General features: G+C 39.8%; 1 protein-coding gene across 3 annotated transcripts; it reads left to right on the top strand.

The window, feature by feature from the left end:
• The first annotated feature begins 602 nt into the window (after positions 1–602).
• PSMA8 (proteasome 20S subunit alpha 8) lies at positions 603–12,483 on the top strand. Of its 3 annotated transcripts, none has more exons than XM_075920816.1 (7): positions 603–664; positions 2,607–2,733; positions 5,152–5,276; positions 7,725–7,847; positions 9,178–9,297; positions 9,393–9,455; positions 11,954–12,483. In XM_075920816.1, the coding sequence occupies exons 1-7, from the start codon at positions 647–649 to the stop codon at positions 12,041–12,043; spliced, it is 666 nt and encodes a 221-aa protein (XP_075776931.1). In that variant the 5' UTR covers positions 603–646; the 3' UTR covers positions 12,044–12,483. The 3 variants fall into 3 exon arrangements, with proteins under 3 accessions (XP_075776931.1, XP_075776932.1, XP_075776930.1); XM_075920815.1 differs by lacking the exon at positions 603–664 and adding an exon at positions 733–1,189; XM_075920817.1 differs by lacking the exons at positions 603–664; positions 9,178–9,297; positions 9,393–9,455; positions 11,954–12,483 and adding exons at positions 729–1,189; positions 8,689–9,165.
• Positions 12,484–20,441: the final 7,958 nt, after the last annotated feature.

The following is a 20,441-nucleotide window of genomic DNA, read 5'->3' as shown; positions in this document are numbered from 1 at the left end:
TCACATCATTTTATTTCCAACTTTCATTATTTATTTATAAAAGAATTCTCATTATTATTAGTATTAACCTGATCTTGCAATCAGATCTGCACATATGGATCAAATTGCACAATTTGGGAATAAAATGTTATAATTAGTTAAGTGACTGAAAGTAGAGGAGTTTACGAAAGATTACAATAGAGTTCTTTTCTTGCCAGCCCTCCCTATACACAATATATAGAGGTTCCAACTTTACGAGCTAGGTTGGTATCTTTATCGACCTTTCACAGGTGGCGAAACTGAGGCACAGAAAAGTAACTTGCCCAAGGTCACAAGCAAGGCAGTGGCAGAACGAGGAATTGAACCAAGGTCTGCTAACACCATTGTCAATGGTTTGATGCCGCTGTTTACAGATGTTGGAGTAATAAATAACAGAATGTCAATGCAAAATACAAATATGGGCCGCAGTCCTACATGTGGCAAAACAGATCTCCCTGTGGGCATGGGGAGCTGGGGAATGGCGGGAGGTGTTTGTTTTCATATGGTACTTGTGCATACGGGAAAGCCACGGGTACGGGCGTGGGACTACCGAGGAACAGACTATTGTAATGGGGAGGGGAAGCTCTAGCGTTAAAAAAGAACACAACAGCCGCTGACTATCACTATAATGAGGAGCCAGAGTTGGGTAAGTGACCCCTTTCTTTCATTGGCCCTGCGGCTAGAGCGCAAGCCATGCCCAGGCCTCTTCCTCGGGTGACCAGCCAAAGCTGTTCCAACAACCCAGCAGCTCCTGTCCTCCTATATCCACTTGCAATGAAGTGACACTAGTTTCTCGTCTCCCACTGCCTCTCCGCGGCTGGTTTGCGCGGTGCCGTATTGCGGGGGGGCTGGAAGCTACCCACGCCCGTCGGAGAGGAGAGCCAGAGGCCCAAGGCGTGCGCCCTCCCTCTAAAACAAAGGGGCAGGCTCCGGCAGCGAGCCTGCAGGGCAGCGCCCAGAGAGCCTCTCCCGGCAGCGGGCGCGCCCCCTAGGCAGCGAACGGCAGCCTGAGCCAGCGCGGCAGGTGCGCGAAGCGAGAGCGGCGTCCCTAGCGCGCCGCAGGAGGAGCATGGCTGCCCGCTATGACCGCGCCATCACCGTGTTCTCCCCCGACGGGCACCTCTTCCAAGTGGAGTACGCCCAGGAGGCGGTGAAGAAGGGCTCCACGGCTGTGAGTGCGCCCCGCAGCCAGCCCCAGCCCCCTGCAGCGCCTGCCCTGCCTCCCCACCCACCCACGCCTTCCCGCTCGGTTGCCAGCAGGGAAGAGGCAGCTCTTGGCTCACCATCTCCTAGGGGTGTGCTAGGGAGAGACGCCCCATGAGGAAGGGGCTGGGATACGGAATAAACTCCCCCATGGAGAGGTAGACGCTCCACCCATGGGGGGCCATTGTAGAGACTTTTCCAAGGAGCAGCAGAGGAAGAGAGTCCCTAGGGCGGGGCTGGAAGAGAGACTCCCTTATCAGGGAGAGTTAGGGGTTTGTGTGTGCATTGGAGTGATGCACTTTGGTGGGGTGGCCTGCTCCAGGGACGTACAAAGAGACTCCTCAAATTATGAGGAGAAAGGAAATGGAGGGTATGGCATCAGGTCTTGAGTCTTGCCATCCCTGCTTGGGATGAGGGATGTTGTTGGGGTTGTTTCGAGATATATACTAGGGATATTAACTATCGCTTATTTGTGTAAACATGTAGCTACTGGAAATTTCAGCAGTTACACGTTTACATGTGGGTGCCGGGGGGAGAGCTGGGGGGCATTTGAATGCAGCTCTGGAGCTGGCATGCATGCCTCATGGGCACTGGCTCCTACCTCCTTCTTTCTCTCCCTCTTCCTCTCCCCCCCCCCCATACAGCAGCAGCAAGAGATGGGTTGCATATAGTCAATATGATTATTTGATAAGCTAAGGCTTTTTGGTTAATCATGTAATCGTCTACACACTAACATGCCTATCCTTTACATGTGGTTGGAGCAGCCCATAAACATCTTTATCCTTCTAAAAAATACTTCTTTAGAGCTCTTCCTCATCATGATGCCTACAAAATATCTGACATCGGTTAGGCAGCTAGCATTCTGATACCAAAGGCTATCACACTCACCAATATTGGCTCATTGTTTTCTTCTGCTCCTCTATTTGTCTGATCATATTCACCTTTTGTAACTTGTCTTTTACCTAGATTGTACATTCTGTGGACGCCAATAGTCTTTTTGTAATGCATTTGCTATAATGAGATGCTGGTCCATGACTGGGATACCTAGGTCCTATTGCAATGCAGATAATATGTAAGACAAATAATTAAAATGGCAGAATACACACCATATCATCTTCCTTTCTAACAGAGTCAAATATTATTGTTTATTACTTATATTGTCCACTATTATGGTACTCAGTAACAATCTAGAGCTCTTATTCTGCAAAGAATTAGAGGTGTGCATAATGGCATTATCATAGTTTGGCGGCTTAAATGTAAAGTAAAATGCCATGTAAATGTAAAATGTAAATTTTTACCCCAAGTACTCCTATTGTCTTCATTATATTGTTAATAATGAAAAAAATCTGTTTCTATAGCTTGATTATATTTTAATTATTTAACAGGTTGGAATTCGAGGGCTAGACATAGTTGTATTGGGAGTAGAGAGAAAATCTGTTGCCAATCTTCAGGAAGAAAGAACTGTGAGAAAGATTTGTGCACTTGATGATCATGTCTGCATGGCTTTTGCAGGTATCGGTTATAGAGTTATTGTCCCGTGGAATATTTTATTGCAGATATATGTTAAGAAATATATCACGGAGGTGGTCAGGATAGTTCAGAAATCTGATAAGGGGAAATGCAGGGTTTCACATTTACTATATAGATTTGAATGCAGTGATCAGAAACCATTGTTTAATTAAGTTTTGTTTTGTTTTTAATGTGGCTGGTGGGAAATAATTTGTTCTTTTACTAAACTCTGAACATGTAGGGTTTGACCCTTTCATTTTTTCCCTTTTTGCTCAGGTAGATCATATGATTTGGCCAATTGGGGTAGCAGGCTTCCTGTAGATTGGCTGTAATAGCCTTAAACAGACCAAGAGACAATATCATGCCTGTGACTATCCCCAGCAAACAAAAAAAAAACCAAAAAAAGAGGGGAGGTAATATTGGAAACACACCCATAAATATGGGAGAGATATCATGGGACTGGAAAATCACACCTATCCCATTTGTTCTTTTTTGGGTCCATCACTTTCTGAGGGGAGAGGGAGAAATACCCTTCTATCATTCCATGCATGAGACAGGCAACTGGTGTAAGGTACAAGGCAATGCTCTGCCCACAGAGTAGATTCGGGGGGAGGGGGCAATTAGACAAACATCCACCTTCTAAAAAGGTTGGAGGAAGAGGAACTCAGTGGTTTGCTTCCCTTTCCTTCCCTATCACTGCTTGCAGGGAGAGCGAAGAAAAGAGAGGGAGCCATAGGAAGACTCTGAAACCCCTCCTTTTTAGGCTGGGGTGGTTCTCCTTTGAGCTCTCCCTCCCATTGTTTGTTTTAGGACTACTGAAGTTTCTATAGCTTCTCCTGTTGGGCCTGCCTCCGCAGATTGTGTGAGTTTGCATAAACAACTGAAACTTCTACCAACAGAATATAAGAAAAAGGGAAAGATCAGTCAGGGTCCTTAAATATTCAAAGTGTGTGTGTGTGTGTGTGTGTGTGTGTGTGTGTGTGTACACACATACTCAGAACATGATTAGTCATATGCACACTCTAACTACCCTTACTTTATAAAAAGTAGGGATGTTAACGTGTACTTGAGTACACAGTTAATCGATGAACCTGAGCTCATCAGTTAACCCTCTGGTTACAAGCAGCCACACACACCCCGCCCCTGTTGCCTTTGTATCTGAGGCAGTGGGGCAAGCAGGAGCCAGTACATGTGGGGAGCTGACTCCCATAGAGCAGCCTCCCACAGAGGAAACAGTGCAGAGGCAGCAACATACAGGCAGGGGGCAGGGGAGAGCCAGTATTAGCAGGGAACTGGCTTTTAAGCCAGCTCCCACTAAGCCAACGGTGCTTGCAGGATTGAGGTCTGAGAGATTAGAGTGGAAGGATATTTTGAAGACAGTATAAGGGTGCATTTTATTCTTGAAAAAGGAGTAAAAAATAAGTCTTTATTCTCAGTTGACCACTTGATAATTAAAGGTACACTGTCAACTTAAATCAAGCATCTGTCTCAAAATGTCTTGCCTACTATTCTTTCAGGGGACATGGAAGATTATTATACCTAAGCAAAGGAGAGAGCAAGGTTTTCATCTTTTGGTTTTTCTTTTCTTCTCAGTTTGTGTGCTTTGGTGTGATTGACCAAACTTTGTGGATGGCCCTTCTGTAGACTGACTCAGACAGAGGAAAATGACATTCACAAAGGAAAAGGGAGAAAAAACAGAAATCAGTTTGTAAAAACACAAAACTTGGCAAAATGCTCAAAGTAGTTGTACTGTCAGAAACTACTTTTTCACATTGGGCATGTCTACAAAGCAGGGCGAAAGTCAAATTAAGATACCTTTAGCTACTTCAGTTGCATAGCTGAAGTCAACATTACTTAATTAGGCTTTTGGTGCTATCTACACAGCAGGAGGTCGAAGGAAGAATACTCTTTCTTTGACTGACTTTCCTTATTCCTTGTACAGTGAGGGTTACAGGAGTCAGAGTAAGAAGTCCTCCATCTCAATGTTATTTCAAAATAATGGCTTCCTGTGTAGACATGCACTTTATTTTGAAATAATGTACTGATTCTGAAATAATGCTGCTGTGTAGACATAGCCTTACTTTTTAAATATACTAAACTTCAGTATACCTTAAAGGGAAACTGAAAACTTGATTTGATTTTGCTGCTAATGCCAGTGCTCAGTAAATATGTATACCTTAATCTTAAAAATTTACATGTCCTGAACTGTGCATTTCTTACAACAATGCTTATTTTAAACACTATTTTTTTTAGAATAATTTGGGTTATATTTGTAGCCTGTATTATGTCTTTGTTAATCAGATTTTGAGCAAATTAATTTTTTGAAACTGAAGTAAAAGCTTCTTAAATGATGCATGTATTGTTTGATAAATAAAGAATATTTTTGTTGTTGTAATATATCTGATAACTATGATTCTGTAGGTCTGACTGCTGATGCTAGAATAATAATTAACAGAGCCCGCGTGGAGTGTCAAAGCCATAAACTTACTGTTGAGGATCCAGTCACAGTAGAATATATAACACGTTACATAGCAACTTTAAAACAGGTAAGTGTCTTGCTTAGTGCTGTTAGTTTTCTATACGGGCCTTTAGATAACACTATTTAAAAGCAAACACACTGCTTCTATTTCACAGCCGTAGAAACAGAAGCCAGTTTCAGGATATGAGTAAAAATGGGAGCGTGGTTAAATTTTTAATAAGCGGACTTTTGAGAATGTAAATACAGTTTGATAGAAGTATTATTAGTATTTTCCACAAGGATGTAGTTTCCATTATTAGCTTTTCTGTTTTGGGGACCATCTGTGAATATCATTCGTGCTCTGCCTCATGTGCTTTAGTCGCTTTCATGTCTTTCCTAGCTTAGTTGGAAATGAAAATATATTATTGTATAACAAAAGCGAAGACAAAAAATAAATTAAAAAAAGCTTTTTTCAGATTAGTATTAAATGATGTGAAAGGCTGAATTTCAGATAACACTTACAGGTGCAGATTCTTTACTCAAAATGTCCTTAATATTAGCAGAAAATTCAGGAGTAGACTAATCAATCATAAGTCTATGGGGAGATATCCGTAGAAATTTGCTGATAACAATACCCTGCATTCTATTTGCAATAGCTTCATATATAAAATATTTGAAAGCAATCTGTTTATTTTTAATTCCTATAATTAGTTTATCCTAGTTGCGTACTTAGTGTCTCACTAAAAGCCAGATTCTGCTGTCAGTTACTCCTGTGCAACATCACTACGGCTGTACAAATATTACTCCTGAGAGCATTCTATGACAAAAAAATAAAAATTTTGCACACTGTATTTTAAAATTCCGCAAGTTTTATTTGTCAATAAATAAATTCAGAGGCTCCAGCCACTGGCTGCACGAAGGTGGGAGATTACCCTGCAACTCCCCCACTTCCAACCCCTGAGACATAGACTCACTGATGAAGCTGCACTTGATCCTGGTATAAAACAAGGCCTGTGCCTGCCCTGGAAACACCCTGGGCACTGCCCCTCTATCACAGGTGAAACAGTTGGGTGGCAAACAGGCTTAGCTAGGCATGATTCAAGTGGGGAAATTTAGGTGTGCAGTGAGAGGGTTTCTGTGGGGGGCAATCTAGGTGTAAGAGGATACGAATGCACAGAGGCTCATCGGGGGAGTGTTTCCAGGTACAGGGGCAGTGGGACTTTGCAGAGGCTTCCAGATGAAGATGGTTGGGGCTCAGCAGGGGCAGAGGACTGGGGTAATAGGCCTGGGTGGGGTGGGAGTCTGGTTGCAGCTAGTTGGGGGTTAGTTGAGTGGACATCTGAATATGGGCACTGACAGTGATGCAGGGGATAGGGCTTGTCGAGGGGGGGGTGTACTGAGTGCAGGGAGTTGAATGGGGGAGTAGTCTGGGTGGCTCCAGGGGCTGAGATTCAGTGGGGTGAGGTTTAAATATGGAGGGCTAGGGAGTTTCTGGATATACCGGATGAAGCTTGGCAGGAGTATCTGGATATGGGAGGTCCAGATGCACAGGGGTTTGATGGATAGAGCAGCAGCTCCCCTGTACGGTGACCCTGATGAGGTGCAATGGGGGGCAGGAAGCAGGGGAGGAGGCTGAGCTGCTTTCATCTGGGGGATGGTTTGCAACAGCTTCAACTAGTCCTTGCAGGGGAAGAAGAAGTCTTGTTCTTCCCTGATTCCAGCCCAGCAGGGATAAGCCTCTAATTCCAGCTCAGGGTCAGAGTCACTGCCTAGGGTGTCCCTAACCCCACACTGATTTATTTTTCCACTGGCTGCTCCAGGTGCCTAATAAAATTACCTGCACTGATAGTGTGTGTCTAGACTACGGGGTTTTTTAGAAAAAAGTAGCCTTTCTTCGAAAAACTTCACCTGCATCTTGGCTGCATCCATGTTCTTTCGAAAGTAAATCAAAAGAATGCGGCAGTTTTTTCAATCACGGTAAACCTCATTCTATGAGGAATAACGCCTTTTTTCGAAAGTACTCTTTCGAAAAAAGGCGCTGTTGAATGCAAACTGCTTTTTTTGAAAGAGTGTCTAGACTCTCTTTCAAAGAAGTAGCTCGCTTTTTCGAAAAATATGCTTGTAGTCTAGACTCTCTTTCGAAAAAGGTTTTTTCAAAAGCTTCTTTCGAAAAAGCCTCTTTCGAAAGAGGCTTGTAGTCTAGACATAGCCATAGGGAATTGTGCATGACTGCTCTTGAAGCTTCTCTTTGCTTCCCTGTCAGAAGGACATTTTTCTGCAGAGAAGCAAAGAAATCTGTGGGGGACATGAATTCTGCGCATGCACAGTGGTGCAGAATTCACCCAGTAGTAAAATATAACACAGGGCAGAATTTTATCCCAAAATATGTAGCAATTGCATTCTCCTAATAGTATGTTATTAATAATCAGTTAAACTGCTGCATAGATCCTTTTCAGTTTTATGCTATTTAAAAATGTTACCAGTCTAGCACATATTAACTTCACGGAGCGTTAACATTTTACATTTTTTTTCATAGCGTTATACACAGAGCAATGGACGTAGACCTTTTGGTATTTCTGCTTTGATTGTGGGCTTTGATGATGATGGTAGTCCCAGACTGTATCAAACAGACCCATCCGGTACATATCATTCTTGGAAGGTAAATTCGACTTAATTCATAAACTATATTCCAAAAATGTATATATCTTGATGCAAAGATTTTCATGGACAGTGTATTACACTGAAGTCTGATGTTTCATTTTGTAGTGTGGATCCACAGAACGAAAGAATCTGTTCCCTGCTTTCAGCAAGCTAGTTTCAGTTATGTGAGCCATTAAAACTAACTTAGGGTACTTTACACTGGAATAAAAGACCTGGAACAAAGCCGTGGTCTTGGATCAGCTGACTTGGGGCTGCAGGGCTAAAAATTATTGCATATGTATTTGGCCACAGATTGGATCTGAAACTTTGCTTCCCCTTATCCCCAATCACAGGGGTTCCATCTCAAGCCTGAACGTCTGCACAGCAGTTTTATAGCCCCACAGCCCAAGTCACCTAACCTGGGGGAGTGGAGGGCTTCTGGTGTTGAATTGCTGTGTGGATGTACCCTTAACCTTGTAGTTAAAGTAGCAGTGAATCTACAACAAAAATAAGAAAAATACTTTAAAAAATATATACAACGGCAAACATGCTGCATGGTGGTTGGGTATGTGGTGTCCCTGATTATGAAGAGAGAACCGCTCTATAGTAAATCTTGAATCCAGATTCCATTATAAGGCTGACTTTCAAACTCTCCTTACCTTTTCCATGGAAAATGGAGGCATGGCCTAAAATTACCATATTTAGTCTGAAAGCAAAAGAAAACATATGAGAGAAGTTTAAAGAAAGTAGGTCCAATATTATGAGTTAAAGGTCATTAAAAACTACTGTGACTTTAATTTTTTTCTCTGTTTTGCTCTAAAACAGCTTATTACTTTCAAGCCTTTTATTTCCAATTATAGGGATCACCTGGCTCCTTCCCAACTGGGACTGAAAATTGCACAGGACTGCTGCCCCTGGGCCTTAGAGGGGGAGACCACTCTGTTACAGCAGGGAAGCCTGAGGGTGGTCCATTTATGGAAAAGAGGGTTCTTGTGTGAAAAAGCTTGAGAACCACTGTTTTAATATTTTATTTTTGTATCCTTGGGTATTACAAGACCTAGGACCACTAACAATATTTTTAAAGAACTTCAAATTAAGGTTTATTATGTTGTTTTGTCTTCTCACCTTAAATACTTAGTCCTGAAAATCTTGCAAATGTTGCAGTGTTCCTCATGGAAACAGTGAAATAAAACCTTTGCTGGCAAATACTGCAAAACCCAAATCACATGAGTGATGATGGGAAGAACTGCCAAATCATGTAAGAAAAGTGTGCAGATCTACATGGGTTAGATTAGGTAAGGCAAATTAATTACATCTTAGTGAGATACATAACTGTGTGTCTTCTACAGGCACATGTAATTGGTCGCAATGCTAAAAGTGTGCGTGAATTTTTGGAGAAGAATTACACAGAAGAAGCTATAGCAACTGACAAGGAAGCTATCAAATTAGCAATAAGAGCTCTGCTAGAAGTATGTAATCCAGTAGAATACTAAAAATAATGCTTCCAGAAAAGCTTGTTGTTTTTCATTTTGTATTATTCTTTTAATAACATTCTGTATCCTAGGTTGTGCAATCTGGTGGAAAAAACATTGAACTTGCAATAATAAGGAGAAACAAACCACTGCAGGTATGAGTTATTGATTATACAGGAATAAAAAAATAATAATAATTCCTATACAGAATATTTTGGCAAAAATTATTACAGTTTACACCTGTACATTTCAACGGGCTGTGTAAAATATCCCTAACATCTGCTAAAACAATGTTACATGACTTCTGTTGTGTGTCTGTATAGACTGATGATGCTATGAGTTCTATAGTAACTGCTGATAATTCATATTGTGCTTGGAAATGCTGTGTTGGACACATTCAGTGCGGGAAACAGTTCTGGGAAAGCATATAAAATCATACTTTCCTGTATTGTGTGTAGGATAAATTACATTTTTGCAATGCAGTATTTCTGGCAAATATTTCATGACTCCAAACATTTTGTAGAAGCTGTTACTGTGGAAAAGGCAGACTCCAGGCATGAACATTTTTTAAAAAAAGAAGCTTTCCAAACAGTATTTACTTTCTTTTGGAATAAACAACTCTATTCTTTTTTTTACATTACCCCTATAATCGATAAGTCTAAATAATCTCTTTGAGCAATTTTAACAGTTTGAGTTGTCTGGAATTTTACTAAGATGAAATATTTAGTACTCAGTCCTAAATGACACACTATTATTAAAAAAACCTCCCTACGTTTCATTCTTTTTGCCTCATTTGAAAGAAGCTCAGCTCTAGAATAAACTCTTGGCAACAAAGTTAAAAGGGTTGATTTGTAAATGATGGTGTGTACACTCTTGGAATAAATGCATCCTCTACAAACTACATTCAGCATTACACCCTTAGCAATGATCACCATTTCCTGCAGAAACACCCACATCCTGTCAACTCTAGCTCAGTAAATCCTCTGTGTGACAATGGTGAATTGAATAATGAATTGTCAATTGAAGATAACTGGCCAGAAGTGTAGCCAAAAATTATGTATGTCCTTTTCAAAGATAGAGTGATAGCAATAAATCTATGAAGACTTGGAGAGGTAGGGGTGATGTGAAAGGGCATCAGCTCAGCAAGACTTAGTTCCAGGCTTCAGAATAAATGAGGACACTGCCTGACCATTTGAAAGGACAGTACATGGTGGTACTTAGATCAGGGTGGCCAAACTGGCTTATAGGCCACATTCTGCACTTTTATAGTTAGGCTATGTCTAGACTATGGGGTTTCCTGGAAAAACTCTGCCACATCCAGGGAATGTGTCTGCTCTTCTGCCTTTTTTTGCAGAAGAGCAGATATGCTCTTTCGGAAGCCCTGTCTTCTTCCTCCCACGAGGAAGAAGGGCTCTTCCAAAAGAGGAGGCTTTTCCGAAATTTGGCCCAGTGTAGACAGGCCAAATTTCAGAAAAGCCTCTTCCAAAAAAGCTATCGGAAAAAGGTATGCAAATTGTGGAGTGCAATTTGCGTACCTTTTTCTGATAAAGCTCCGTAGTATAGACATAGCCTTAGTGTGGCTCGTGGAGCCCCCTCCCTTATTCTCCACTTACAAGACTGGGGAGAATCGGGGCCCTCTGCCTTGCAGTGCAGTGGTGGGTAGGAGCTTCTTCCTAGTGGGGGAAGGGGTGTCTCAGGGCTTCAGCCTTGTGGGGTGCACTCACCAGGGCTTAGTGCTTCAGCAGGTGCAAGGCTGAAGCCTTGAGACCCCTCGGTGACTTCTCATGGGGCTCAAAACCCAACCGTTGCATTTTGGTTCCCAAACTTCTGAAGGTTGTCATATGTGGCTAGGAGGGCCAGTTATTTTTGCCATCCCTGTCATAAATAAAAGTGGACCTTAGTATCCTCTCCTTCTGTTATCAGGATGGTATAGATATCGTGGGAAAACATCTCCCTCTTGTAGTAGATGGCTTCTCCCACCTCCGTCCATGAATATGGCTTTAATTCTTATATTTGCTATTTCAAAGCTGTTGTGTAGATTTTAAACACTTGTAACCAATCTGAAAGTTTGGGTAACAACATATTTATAAAGAACTAAGGAGGTTATGAGATTAAATCTTGCCTTTAATTTCAGTTATGAGTTTGTTAGGATTTGAGTCCAACTGGAGGTCTGAATGAGTGTCCACAAAACTCATTTAAATTGCTAGTGAACAGACCAATAAAATGAAACCCTCACACATAATTGATACAATTGCCAGTCTGTACTGAAGAAGCCTATGTTTATGCCAGTATAGACACTAAATTACCTTCTGCAGTTGAAGTTAATGTTAGTGGACTAGCACAGATTTACAACTCTCTCTCAATATTTGGTCTGAAAATTTACTTGTAAGGAAAATTATCATACCTGTCAGTCTCTTAACCTTCCAGGTTAATAAATGCAAATCTTTATAAACAAGTATCTTGACTTCAAAAACATCACAAAAGACTGGTTCTATCAATTTGTGTCTCAGGAACTTTTTGAACTTTTTTTTAAACTCTTCTGGAATACATTTTATAGCTCCAAAATGTAACTGAATCTATGGATTATAAAATTGTCAGTGGAATCTGTAGCATTTACACTTTATATAAATCTTTGTCCTGTGTTCCATTTCAGATGTTTAGTGCAAAGGATATTGAATCACAAGTTGTAGAAATAGAGAAGGAAAGAGAAGAATCTGAAAAGAAAAAGAAGAAAAGTATTTAAATCCCAGTTAAATGCTGATGGCTGTTTATTAAAACTTTGGAAACATTTTAATAAATACTAGATCAGAATATTTACAGTTGCTGAATACACTTGTCTCTTTCATTACTGAATTCTCTGGTTTTCTGAAACCTGCCAATTATAAATGTGCTAGTCCTAATGAGCTTATATTCACTATGGTGTGCAAACAGGCAGGTTTTGGCACCTTATCATTCCTCTGTCTGTTTATTGTTTACATACTCAACATTAAAAGGCATTGCCAAACTTCCTGTAAGCAATTATCACCAAACGATTGGCATATCTCTGTACAAGGTATTAAAGGTTTCCAAATGTTCAATTTTTTTCTTATGTAACTTTACAACTTTGATAAGTTTGTGTTTGCATGCTATTACTGTTACATATGCATTGCAAATCAAGAATTCAATAAAGTTCTGATTTATGTTTTGACAGTTTAATTTGCTACATTTTTCAAAGCATGTTGCACTGCTGCTCTCTGGTAGATAGCAGAATACATTGAATTGCACCGCTGTTTGAATGATAGAAACACCTTTCTCCTGTTAATGGATTGTACGAGATAATGAATGGTATGTTCTTAGTACATTTGTATTATATTTAACTTTCAAAATCTTAACTGATGAAGCCTATCATTTATTGGACCAGTTTCTGTTCTCCAATTGAAGTTGGTCCAATAAAAGATGTGTACAAGGTTGATGCAGTAACAACACAGAAAGGCTATCACTTCACTAAAAATATATTTGTAGCACAGTTAAACATTTTAGTGCTTTGCACCCCTTCTCAGGGATATTTTTAATTGAATTTCTCTTACTATTGCAACTTTTCAGTCGCCCAACTTCTTTCTCTCATCATTATTATTTTTTTCCTCTCTTCCTTTCTTTAACCCTCTCTCTCCCTTAGTTTATCCCTCTTTAATTTACTTCCCTGTTTTACTTCAACAATCCTATTCCCTTTCTTCTTCTGCACTGTAACCCCAGCCAATGTGGTTCTCATAATCCTATGACCTTGTCACCTCACTGGGCCACTTTAGGTGCTGTATTGGCTGGTTTTCTATGGGTGCACCAAGTTTGGCAGATATACCACCAGAGAAACTTTCTTGAAAGAACAAGTTTCCCTGAGATAGATCAGTTGTCTTACCTCATGGCTAAATCAAGTTGATGCTTATTATTGGTAACTATTTTCTAGCAAACTCTTTAGAATATAGTTTTTACCATCAATTCCTGTTGTTTGTAGATATGTTATTGTAAATTTCTACTGTATTATGGCTGTTCTTTTATTCTGACATTTATGAAGACAATGTGCAGATTTAAGATACTGCTTGAAGTCTACCAACCTGAATGTTCAGCAGATAAGTCCACCCATACAAAAAATCAGTACAAGAGGACAGAGAAGACATGGGGAGGTGGTATTTGTGACATCAGGTGTGAATTTAAAATATGCCTGTATGATTACTGAGGTTGTGCACAAATAGCCAATTATTCACCCAGTTACCCATTTGCATTAATAAATATCTGGGCTGTCAATCACAGTTAATGCATGCAATTAATTAATTATAATTATTCATACTTTTAATTGCATTGTTAAACTATAGAATACCAATTGAAATTGATTAAACATTATGGATTTTTTCTCCATTTTCAAATACTTACTTCAATTACAACAGAATACAAAGCATACACTGTTCACTTTATATTTGATTACAAACATTTGCACTGTAACAATGATAAATATTTTTCAATTCACCTCGTACAAGTACTATATTGCAGTCTTTCATGAAAGTGCAAAAAGCTAACTGGTTCTGAAAACTGGCCATTTATTTCTCCGCTTTAACCAGATATCAATCCATGAAAGGATATTCCCTCTTATTGCATGACAGCTTATTTTGCTAAAGTGCCTTCGGTGAGGGATCTTGTCAAAGGCTTTCTGGAAATCTTAAGTACACTATATCCACTGGATCCCCATTGTCCACATGCTTGTTGACTCCCCCCCCCCCCCCATGGTTTTCCTTTACAGAAACTATGTTGATTTTTCCCCCAACAAATTATATTCACCTTTAAAATGGAGATATACTTATCTCATAGAGCTGGAAAGGACCTTGAGAGGTCAGTGAGTCCAGTCCTCTGCCCTTATGGCAGGACCAAGTACCATCCCTGACAGATTTCCTATAGATCCTTAAATGGCCCCCTCAAGGATTGAGCTTACAACCCTGAGTTTAGCAGGCTAATACTCAAACCACTGAGCTATCCCTCCCCCCAAGACCTATGTGTCTTGTGGTATGGTGGGCAGGTGGGACCTAGCCACGTGCAGCAGCCCCAGATCCCAGCCTCAGCCCCAAAAGGTCCACCGGCAGTGGCACCAGAGGACCACCCGTCCCAGACTTGGCCATGCTGCAGTGGTCCCAGCTACATCACGATCCTGGTTCTCGGTGGTCATGGCTATGTTACAGCCCCAGATTCCCCAGCTCTCAGCCATGCCATGGCTCTGGTTTCAGTGGCCCCAGTTGCCCTAGCTCCCTCAGCCACACCACAGGCCTAGCACCTGGCCATGTTCCTCATTTTAAGCACCTCCAGCCACTCTATCTCCCAACTGCACTACAGCCTTGGGTTACAGCAGTGGCCCCTGTTCTGGCCATCCTGGATCTGCCTCCCAGCCACACCGCAGGAGCCCTGGCCTCAGCACTCTTGACCAAAATGCCTGCTGCAGCAACAGTAAGACACCCCCGAGCTGACCTGCCCCCACCAACAGTTAACCGGTTAAACAATATCATTTAAATTATTTAATTGGTTAACAGTTTTGATCAATATTTACATCCTTAAATGCAATAAGGACTTCTGCAAACTACTCCACTTAAGAAGAAACAATCCACTGCACACCTACAAAACGGGAAATGGTTGTGTAGGAAGTTTTGTGGAAAGGGATGTGGAGTCATAGTGCACCACAAGTGAAATATAAATCAATAGTGTAACACTGTTGCCAAAAAAAAAGGCAAATATTGTTCGGGGATGCATTAGTAGGAGTGCTATAAGTGACAAGAAGTAATTCTTCTGCTTTACTCTGCACTGATTAAGCTTTAACTGAAGTATTGTGTCTAGTTCTGGATGTCACATTTGAGGAAAGATGTGGACAAATTCGAGAAAGTCCTGAGAAGATCAACAAAAATGATGAAAGGTCTAGAAAATGTGACCTATGAGGGAAGATTGAAAAAAATTGGTTTGTTTTGTCTGGAAAAGAGATGACTGACAGGGGACATGATAACAGTTTACAAGTATCTAAAAGGTTGTTACAAGGAGAAGAGTGAAAAATTATTCTCCTTAATGTCTCATAGGACAAGAAGCAATGGGTTTAAAATGTAGCAAGAGAGGGTTAGGATGGAAATTAGAAAAAACTTCCTGTCAGGATGGTTAAGCATTGGAATAAATTGCCTATGAAAGCTGTAAAATCTCTATCATTTGAGATTTTTAAGAGCAGGTTAGACAAATACTTGTCAGGGATGATGATCTAGATCAGTGTTTCTCAACCTTTTTTTTGTAAAGTACCCCTTTTTCAAAAAAAAATAAGTACCCCCAGTACCTACAGTTTTCAGACACTTTTTTTTTCTACCATTGCAACACATTTGTTTAAACAATGTAATCGTAGCCGGGCAGTCGATGAAATTTTTGGGTGTAGAAAGTACAAAAGTGCCGAAAAACTTAAAACAATAATTCAGTTTTCTCCAAATTTCAGTTGTGTTGACGTACCCCTCCAGACTTCTCTCAAGTACCACTGAGGGTACTGTACCACTGGTTGAGAAACACTGATCTAGATGGTGCTTGGTCCTGCCATGAATGCAGGGGGATTAGGTTTGGTGACCTCTCTAAGAGCCTTCAAGTTTCATGATTCTATGATTTTTAGTGCATTTATTTTTGTACATAACTATATTTTTAAGTTCAACTTTCATAATAGAGAGATTGCACTACATTATTTGTGATCTAAAAAGCACTATTTATTTTGTTTTTACTGTACAAGATTTGTAAGCAAAAATAAGGATATAAAGTGAGCACTGTACACCTTGCATTCTGTGGTAATTAAAATCAATATACTTGAAAATTGAGAAAACACCCAAAATATTTAAATAAATGCAATTGTATTATTCTTTAACAGTGTGATTAATTGCAAGTTTTTAATCAAGTAATTATTCAGGATTCACTTTTAATCACTTGACGGCCTTAGTAAATACCTGATTTGTATTCATAGTTGTAACTCCACTTCCATTGCTTAATCTCTTCTCTCACTTGTCTCCTTTCCAGAATAAATAGTCAGAGATTTCCCTCCCCTGCCCTTTTTATATGGAATCTCAATTTCCTTACCGACTTTTACTGCTCTGCTTGCTGTGTCTTTTGGAAATTCATCCTGAAAAGCTCAAGTTCTCTGGTGTGAAGTTATGCTGCCACTTTAATGCATTCAGAATGCTGGTAAATCTAGTAATGATAATTTAATTTTTTCCATGAGAATATAATTTTAATTCAACTGGTGAAATTGATTCCTCAAATACATTTGCAATTGTTGCAATTAGGTTCATGAATAAAATTAAATCAGCAATCCTCACAATCCTCCCTCATTTGAGATGAATTTTAAGGCAAGTATTAAAAGGTTCACACAGTGACAAAGAATTGCTGTATTCAATTAAAATTATAAAATATAATTTTGTTTTAAAATGGTAATTTTGTTATCTGAATTACAATGCCTTGATTATTAATCTGAAGTAATTGTAAACATTCAGATTTCATACTCCTTACTATTCTGGTTTACTTTTGCATTTTTTTTTTTTCATTTTGGGCAATGAATATTGCCTGATTAAACTTTTTACCGTAACCGGAGTTTGAAAAATTTACTCAGTACCCATATACCGAAGGATTATATGACTAGCCAAGAATAAAACCTGTTCCCCCAGCCTATGCCCTTTGCAATTTAATGGAATAATACAATTACATACTCATTAGCAGGGCTCGCTGAACTACGGCGAGTCCCGCTCGCCAGCCGCGCTGTCCGGCGATCTGTGCATGCGCAGATCGCCCGAACCCGGCTCTTCCGGGTTACAATCTATTTGCCACGGGCAAGTAGATTGTATTATTTGTCGAGCCTTGCTCATTAGAGTTTCTGTCAACTCTCTTAATTTTTTTACTGTAACTTCTTAAATAATTTTTTGGTGTTTTTTCCCTCTGGAGTTCTCACTGTTATCTCCACCCTCCCCAAACTTCTTTCCTTCCCCCAGTCATGCTATATTATCTTCTTTGCATCTCTCTTCACTGTTGAGGATGTTAGGGAGATCCCCAAACTTGAACCATTGTTTTTAGGTGACAAATGTGAGGAATTGTTCCAGACTGAGGTGACATTAGAGGACATTTTGGAACAAACTGATAAACTAAACTGTAACAAGTTTCCAGCACCAGATGGCATTTACCCAAGAATTCTGAAAAAACTCAAATTTGAAACTGAGGAACTACTAACTATGGTTTGTAACCTATCCTTTAAATCATCTTCTGTACCAAAAGATTGGAAGATAGCTAATGCGATACCAATTTTCAAAAAGGGCTGTAGAGGTGGTCCTGGCATGAGCAGACGGGTAAATCTAACTTCAGTACGAGGCAAATTGATTGAAACTATAGTAAAGAACAGAATAGTAAGACACATAAGTGAATATAATTTGTTGGGGAGAAAATAAACCTAGTTTCTGTAAAGGAAAATCATACCTCACTAAACTAATAGAATTCTGTGATGAGCGTCAAAGGGATCTCACAAAATTAGGTGACTGGGTAACAAAATGGCAGGTGAAATTTTATGTTGATAAATTAAAAGTAATGCACTTATGAAAAGGAAGTATATCTTCACACAATGCACAGTCAACCTGTGGAACTCCTTTCCAGAGGATGTGAAGACCAGGACTTTAATAGTATTTAAAAAAGAACTAGATAAATTCATGGAGAATAGGTCCATTAATGGCTATTAGCCAGGATGGGTAGGAATGGTATCCCTAGCGTCTGTTTGTCAGAAGGGTGGAATAGGTAACCTGATAATTACCTGTTTTGTTCATTCCCTCTGGGGCACCTGGTAGTAGCCACTGTTGGAAGACAGGATACTGAGCTAGATGTACTTTTTGGTTCTTATGTTCAGTGTCACTTCCTCCATTACTTTCACTATCTTCAGATACTTTTTTCACATTATATTTATGTTGTCTACTTCCTTTTTTCTCCTTTCAAAAGCTCTTTCTCTCATGCTTATCTAGCTGCTTCACCCATCCATGTCCACCTACTTCTTTACATACATCCTCTCACACTGGTCCATTCACATAGGGGTCTTTGAAATTTTACTAAACATTTAAGAGAGGATTAATCCTTCTAACAAATGAAAACTAGGTGACCCCAAGATACAGAGGTAGTATCCAAGTAACAAACCTGCTCCACCCCCTGCCTAAATAGATGTTGTCCATGGACAATGCCCTAAGGCCTACTTTTTGTATACATCTCCAGTTAGTGTAGTCATTGAAAAATATACATGGGCCACATCTGCTCTGGCTGCTGGAAGGAAGGAGAGAATCCCTTCTCTGTTCCCCTGTCCCACCATAGCATCACTTTGTCACTGGAATGTGAGAGGAATTACACTACTTTACCTCTCCCCTATTCTCCTGGTTATTGTGATATAAATGTCTCTGCTACTTTTTCCTCACTTCACCTTTCTTTTTGAGTCCTCCTCTGCAGTGATTAGCACTAGTGACCACCCCTCATACTGTTCAGTGTTTTCAAGCAGCAATAGAGTGAAATAATCCAAAGCTTTGAACAGAAAAAGAAAATATTGAAAGATTCTAATTAGTTTTCAATAGGCAGCGGATTGGCAAATCTGTGAACATCAGCATAGAGCTATCCACCTCCACATTAGGAAAATAATACTGCATCCTTTTACACTCAGTGCATGTTTTACATGTTTTTGTGTCCATCAGAACTAGCATTTGTTGTAATGAAAACTTAGATTTTGTGGATGCTAACTGAATCTTTTCCAGGCAAGTGCCTATTTGCTGTGTTCATTTTTCTTGTCTTTATCAAAGTAATACTTTTCATTTCTATAGTATTTTCCTTAAAAATCCTCAAAGCCTTTGCAAAAATGAGGGACTCTCAATATGAAACCATATATTTCTGTCTGAAAATATTGCACCTACTATGGTTAAAAAAACACCTAATATCACCAGGAGAGAAGTCAATGGAAACACTTTTGCTGCAGTTTAATTATTTACTCTGTGCATTTGATAGCACTTTACATATGCTTGATTTCATTGTTCTATATTTAGTGGGCCTTGATTCTGCAATAATTTATAGTTTAGTCCTGGAGGAATTCTGCAATTGTTGCATTTGGAGCCATCATAAAATTGAAAAATTCCATCTAGGCTGATATTTTCAGTTAACTTTATATGCATTACTTCTATAGCACTAATTATTTGCTTAAAAAAAAAGCATATGCACAAATATTCACAGGATTGGGGCTCTGGCAATAATCCCGGCACAATTTATTCTTCAGGTTCAATATACCACTGTAATAGAACCTACTCACAGTAGTAAAATCAGACGGTTTGTTGTTTTTAAAAAATTTTCCTGTTACAGACTAACTTGGCTAACCCTCCGAAGCTAGTAAAATATTGTTATCTCTGTTAAACAAGCAATGGAAACTAAGACACAATAGCATTCCACTCTGAACAATTGCATTTGTCTCTTATTGACTTCCATAGTAAAATAGGTTTCATTTTTTATTTGGAAAAATGTTTTTCTTTCTGTAAATTCAGTCTGGAATCTGAAAGTCAAGCCAAATCCTAGTCCTGAAGTCTAGTCCTGCAATGAGCGCAACATAAGCACATCATTGTGGCAGCAGGATCTTACTTACACCTCTGCATTTACTATTTATAAATGGTCTTTTAAGTTGACTCCTCAATGACATCTCAATTGCTTTTACAGCATTTACACAGGCATATATGACTGAAGGCACTCTAGAAGAAATATACCCCAGTTCGTTTCCTTTTATCTTTGTGGGTTCTGCAGGGATGACTGTAAAACCTCATTCTAATCACCTCAATCAGCAGCTGTGAGTCTACACAGGCACAAGGCGGGGTGAATAAAAAGAAGGCGATTAATATGGTCGTTTTTCAGAACAAGAACCACTCTTTAAAAGCCCGTTTGCAATGTGCTGAACTTCCTCCGTTCCCGGGAGTAAAGAGATGGCTCATTACTTTGCAGGGTTTTTGTTTTCATCTAATGTGACCTGCCCAAAGAGACCCGTGGGATCTGTGCCAAAATAGGTGCGTTACAAGGATTTTTAAATCCGGCCGCCCCAATGTTTCAATCAGCCTGAAATGCGTCTGTTGCTT

Source organism: Pelodiscus sinensis, chromosome 2 (genome assembly GCF_049634645.1).
Source record: "Pelodiscus sinensis isolate JC-2024 chromosome 2, ASM4963464v1, whole genome shotgun sequence".
Classification (NCBI taxonomy): domain Eukaryota; kingdom Metazoa; phylum Chordata; order Testudines; family Trionychidae; genus Pelodiscus; species Pelodiscus sinensis.
Note: the sequence above shows the minus strand (reverse complement) of the source record. Positions and strands in the feature narration are given on the sequence as shown.

Excerpts from the sequence above, each read along its gene's own strand:
- PSMA8 (XM_075920815.1), top strand. The coding sequence starts at position 1,088 with ATGGCTGCCCGCTATGACCGCGCCATCACCGTGTTCTCCCCCGACGGG. Across the intron at positions 2,734-5,151 it reads TGTCTGCATGGCTTTTGCAG|GTCTGACTGCTGATGCTAGA; the intron begins GTATCGGTTATA and ends ATGATTCTGTAG. Across the intron at positions 7,848-9,177 it reads GTACATATCATTCTTGGAAG|GCACATGTAATTGGTCGCAA; the intron begins GTAAATTCGACT and ends TGTCTTCTACAG.